The 6,331-nt window shown below is 37.2% G+C and overlaps 2 gene segments (V, D, J or C); both read left to right on the forward strand.

Moving 5' to 3' along the window:
- Positions 1-6,331, forward strand: part of LOC126495212 (Ig heavy chain V region 3-like) — a 160,993-nt gene that overhangs the window by 50,006 nt on the left and 104,656 nt on the right.
- Positions 5,346-6,055, forward strand: LOC126495231 (Ig heavy chain V region 3-like). The segment is given in 2 exon segments: positions 5,346-5,421; positions 5,505-6,055. Coding segments are annotated over 2 exon segments (375 nt in total).

Genomic DNA, 6,331 nt, shown 5'->3' on the forward strand with positions numbered 1-6,331 from the left:
ATGAAGGCGTAAGTCACGAACAAGGCCACACCAGTTTGGAGTTATGATTAATAGGGTGTTATTTATTTAAAGGGGAAAACTTACAGATCACCGTCCCAGACAACAGCCATCTGCACAACCAGGAAGGGAGTCTAGTCTACGGTGGAGCAGGAAGTGAAGAGAGCGAGCAGAGGAAATAGCCGCTTTTTTAAAGGGAGAGAGACCACGCCCCAATGGGCTGGTATCACAGCAGCTATTGGTTGGAGGGGCGGAAGGACCTCCCGCAACATGGTGATTCCTCAGAAAATTAGGAAACAACTTTCTTCAAGACCCAGTAATACCACTTTGGATATATATTCAAAGGATCTTCAATCATACTACAAGGACATGTGCTCAACTATGTTCATAGCATCATTGTTTGTCATAGCCAGAACCTGGAAACAACCTAAATGCCCCTCGACTGAAGACTGGATAGAGAAAATGTGGTACACTTACACAATGAAGTATTGAATAGCAGAAAAAAATAATGACATCTTGAATTTTGCAGGAAAATGGACGGAGGTAGTAAACATCATTTTGAGTGAGGGAACCCAGACACAGAAAGACAATTATCACATGTACATACTCATAGGTGGTTTTTAATCATAAAGCAAAAAAAGCCCACAAATCACAATCCCAGAGAACTTAGACAACAATCCGGGTGCTAAGAGAGACACACATAGATCTAATCTACATGGGAAGTAGAGAAAGACAAGATCTCCTGAGTAAATTGGGAGCATGGGGACCTGAAAGGGAGAGGAGAGGCAGGGAGGAGAGCAGAGAAAAATGTAGAGCTCAATAAAGGTAAAAAAAAAAAGGAGGACTCAGGAACAGTGTAATTGTGCTTAGGCACTTAAATTATGTTCAGAAACATCAACTATAACACAGTTGTAGAAAAAAAATAACTGTTTTCTTGTTATCAATGAAAACAAGCCCCAGTCAGAATATAATGACAAAATGAAACCCAGAGTTAAAAGTTAATGAGAAATGCTAGAAACCAATGTCTGTATGTATTCAAGGAAATGTCCTTCTCATGTTCACAGATATTACACCATCTCACATGTATTATCACCCTCATATTTGTTTAACGTATAAGAAGTTCAGATAATCTCATCAAAATCTCACAGTGTCCAGCCATTTGTGAGTGGATTCCATGATGAGAGGACTGTGTCTGTGTAATTCCTTACTGCTTTGGCTGGGAATGACTCTTTTCCACTGCCACCCACGACAGCCATTAGTGTGACCTCATACTGGGGAAACAAGTGCTCCATTGTACACATTACCAAGAAGAACAGATAAGGTGAACTGCTGAGATAACCTCATACAGAACTTTAAATTTTTGGGAGATCTGACCCTCTATAATGGGTAGCAGGTGTTGCCTTAAGGGTGTTTTGCTGTGAACTGATAATCCACAGGACACCATATCAATCCTGACCAGTGACAGAAGAGAATCCATGCATCTGGTGATTTTCCCCTGCAATTTTAAGTGCTTACAAGAAAAATTCTGAAATTATAGTAAAAAGTAATAGAATATCGTTTCCTTGGCTCATATTTTTGTTTTGATATGGTTAACTACACTTTACATACTCAAACACATGCATACAAAATCCTGCAAAGTACTATTGTGTTCTCACATTTGTGGGAGTATTTTCCAAAGGTATCCATCATTGGTGAAAATGTTTAACTCCTTGAAAGCTTTAATAACACGTGTTCTGTCCAGGAATAAAAGGATACTGGGCTTGAAATGTCAGACAAAGAGAGAAAAGGCTGTGTAAGAATCCTCTATATATTAGGGTCCTTTGCAAAGAGATTTTCTTTCTCCCCTCATTTCTTTAGATGCATGCAAATGTGGTATGAGAAACAGATTAAGTCAAAGCAATTGTTGCCTTGATTTTTTTCTGTCTTTAAGTCCATTTATTTTGCTCAATGGATTTGTTGACACACACATATCAAACATCCCTACACTACCAAGATAAGGCATACTTGGTTATGAAGGTTCATATTTGGATGTATGTATACATTTGATTCCCAAGTACATTGTTTAAAAATTATGAACAGTTTGCAATTATTTTACATTCAGACTACAGTTTTCCTTCCCTCACTTCCTCTTGTTGCCTTCTTCATTTCCCCATTCTACCCCCATTCTCTTTCAGTTCAGAAAGCTTTCCCTTGGTTTCTATCTCCTTCTCAATGTGAATATATTTTTCTAATGTGATTATCACAGTAGTCCCTCAACTTTCAGCTGACTCCTGTATTTGAGTGTGCCAGGAATTCATTCATGGATGCATGAGAGCTGCATTTGATACCAAGACACATTGTGCTTCTGACTTCTGACAACTCAAATAAAATACGAAACATAAAACTAGACATCTATGAACTGTTTTTTATTTCCAAACATTTTGTTATAGAAAAACATTGTAATTTAGTGTGTCTACACAGTCCTTTGCTCCCAATAACCTGAGTGTTTTGTCATCCCACATTCATTCTATAATATCTACAGTTTTACTTTTTACTTACACTTCAAGATCCTAGAGTTAAAATTAGCTTTTTTATACTACTTAATTTCAGTTACCCTACAGAAACTTCTTTATTCACTATTCAGCATCACTTCATGTTTCAAAATTCCCATCTCTTGTTTTCTCCATCTGCTTTCATTAATCTGTATTTTTACTATATCCTCCACCTTAATTCCTCAGATCATATGGGCACATTTCTACTCTCTTGGCTTTTATGAATTAAACCCACAAAACATAATATTCAAGTCTAAGAACCAGTTATGAGGAAGAATATGAAACATTTGTCTTTTTAGATCTGGGTGTCCTCACTCATCATATCTATTCTTTTCATTCATTTACCTATAGATTTTATCATTCATGCTTTAGCAATAATTAATATTACATTGTCTTGGTATTCCACATTTTATTTTTGGATTTTCGAGACATAGCTTTTTGGTTTGCATTCCACATTTTTTTTATGTATTCATTCTTTGTTTGAAATAAAGGTTTATTCCATATCCCAGCTGCTGTGAATCGAGAAGCAATGAACATGGGTGTATTAGTGTATTTAAAAGATGTGCCATTATTGAAAGCATGCTTAAAGAATTTATGCCTTGGACTCAATCTAGTCTTATTTATTAATTTTTAGTGGAAATACAAAACTTATTTTCAAAATCACTACACTAGTTTATACTCCCATTCTGGGTGAGTAAGAATTACCCTCTTCCTGCATCCACACCTGCATTTGTTGCAATTATTTCTTGCTTATGATCATTTTTATTGAGATAAAAATATAGCGCTGAAGTTGTTTTAATGCACATTTCACTGTTAAGTAAAGAATTTGGTTGCAGAACTTAGAGAAACAAACCTTAAACTGAGCAGGCAACTCTCCTTGCTGACTAGGTTTCCTAGTGCAGGACAATGTCATACAGCCTGCAGTGAGATAAAGTATTTCAATGATGATACACAGTACTAGACCATCTAGTCCAAATATCAGCCTTCCAGGGAGATATACCCACTAGTGCCTGTCTTTTATGTATTGACAATATGCTTTCTAATTGTATTTGGGAGGTGCGACATAGGCAATATTTATCCCAGTAAGCATGTTCAGAAGTCCACCGCTAGGGATGACATAGCCCTAGTAACTGTAGTTGTATTGCTAATGGTCATATTGTGAAACTGCCTCATAAACACTTATGTTTATAGCCAATAGAGTAATTCTGCTCTTATCCCTGATCACAGACGCTTCTCTGTGTGTGTAATGATTAATGCAGAAGTTCATGATTGGGCAAAATGATGAGCATGCATGACTGTGTAATCAACCACAGGGGAAAAAAATCTGTATCAATCTCCTATTCAAAGCTCAGGGATCATCACAAAAGAGGGACTAGGAAGAATGTAATACTCAGAATACAAGGTGGATAGACATGAAATACTATCTTCAGGGCTTGAAATGGTGATTGTACATATGAAGTCAGAGCAGCTATAGTTACCAACAAACACTGAAAAAATCCAGCCATTCATAATAACAGCATGAGAGATTATGAAATATCAACAGGTAAAGGTCCCTACTGGCAAGCTTAGCAATATCGGTTCAATCCCTTGGGCCCACATTGTAGAATACAAGAACTGAATTCCATAAGTTGTCCTGTAATGATCACAAATACAACTGTGGTCATGTATACCCTGTTATGAGCACTAATGACAGGTTAATATTTAATAAAATATTATAACACAGATGGGGAGGTACTCATGAGGACGCAAACCAAGCTTGGCATTTATTGCCATTTGGTACCTGATGAGTAAAATATAATCATTTTCTTTAGAATATTTCTATAGTTCCGTTGTAGCAGTGAATGACACACTTATGTGTATATAGATAATACTAACTGTAGTCACTGTGTGAGGAACATAATATCTGTGTTTCAGAAATATTTTTAATTAATATGGTTATCTCCAGTTGTATCCATTTTCCTAATAGTGATATAAGTTCCTTATTCCTTCCAGATGAAAACTTCTACTGTGTTGTGTATATAACAATATATTCTTGGTACAGTCATGTTGACAGACATGTTTATTTTTCATAATTTAGTTATTGTATATTTCTGCAATGAACATTGATTTCTGAATATGTTAACAATAATATTTAAAATAATATAAAATAATAAAAAGCAGGGCAGGGAACCATGACTGCTCTTTGGATAGGAGAGGGAGGGTGAGAGGAGTGGGGGGAGGGGGAGAAGAGAGGGGGGAGGGGGAGNATGGGAGGCTGGGAGGAGGCGGAAACTTTTTTTCTTATTCTCAATAAAAAAAAGGAAAAAAAATAATATAAAATAATAAAAAGCAATATTTCAGAAGTATATTTACTTTTGGTCATTGCAGACAGTTTTAAGTATAAAACCTGTTGTGAAGGAAACTTATTAGTATTCAAATGAGGTTGTAAATTCTCATCATTAGCAGGTTTTGAAATTTTCAGTCACCACCATCATAATCACAAGCACCTGCTGTAAATCCATCTTAGTACCTGTCACAAAGTGGAGCAAATGCCTCAGGACAGATATCAATTGAAAAGTTAAGCCTTGATGTTACACCCACAGGGGCTTCCCATGACTTAGGGAAGGTGTATGAGATGTATTTCCTCAGAGGAATTATTACTTGGAGCTCTACATACTGCTGTCTGACCCACATATCCTCTACTTCCTTCTTTTATAGCTGGACTAGGTCCTTCTCCAAACATTTCCTTGCTCATGAATATGCAAATTACTAGAGTCTACTGTGGTAAATACACTGATATTTACAGGCCAGGACAACATATGATCAGTATCTTCTGCATCACTGAACACACAAAGTATTCTATTCATCATGAATTGGAGCTGGATCATTTTCTTTCTTATGTCAGTAACTCCAGGTAACAGCCTTTCAAAGTTCAAAATCCTAATAAGGAACAGTACTGAGGTGACAATGATACCTACTCTGTCTTTGTCTCTGCAGGTGTCGAATCCCAGGTCCAGCTGCTGCAGTCTGAAGCTGAGCTAGGGAAACCAGGGTTCTCAGTGAAGCTGTCCTGTAAGACATCAGGCTACACCTTCACTGACTATACGATGAACTGGGTGAAGCAGAGGCCTGGCCAGGGACTGGAGTGGATTGGAAGGATTTATCCTGCAAGTGGTAATACTGACTATGCTCAGAAGTTCCATGGCAAGGCCATACTCTCTGTTGACAAATCCTCAAGCACAGCCTATATGGAGCTCAGAAGCCTGACATCTGAAGACTCTGCAGTCTATTACTGTGCAAGACACTGTGTTGCAACCACATCCTGAGTGTGTCAGAAAACCTGGAGAAGCAGGAAGCTGCCCTGGTACTGACATGACAGAGAAGATTGGCTTGAAGACTTTCACAAAAATAATTATCCTGAGTATCTTTTTGCCTGTCACTTCACACAGTCTAACAGGGTCCTTACAAACCTTTCAAATTTGCAACTATAATTAAAGTGATGCTGATTTAGGATGCCCTAGTACACACCATGCCTTGGCAATATGTTTACCACTAACCACCTACTACGTTTCTTCCTTAATGATATACTAAAAACTGAAAACTGGGATTATGCAATATGATATAAATCTCTGGATCCTAAGAGAATGGGCCTTTGTGGAATAGCTTTTAATCAAGTAAAATATTAATATGACCAGTAAGTCCAAATATTAACATCTGGTTAAAAAATCTTTTCATAGTCTTAAATGTCACATATCCTCTACAGTGTTGAGGTAACTCTGACTTTATGGTCCAGCATAAATTCCAGTCTTTTAGATTATGAGATA

The sequence above is a fragment of the Alexandromys fortis genome, unplaced genomic scaffold (assembly GCF_014885135.2).
Source record: "Alexandromys fortis isolate MF-2015 unplaced genomic scaffold, M_Fortis_MF-2015_v1.1 scaffold_333, whole genome shotgun sequence".
Lineage (NCBI taxonomy): Eukaryota > Metazoa > Chordata > Mammalia > Rodentia > Cricetidae > Alexandromys > Alexandromys fortis.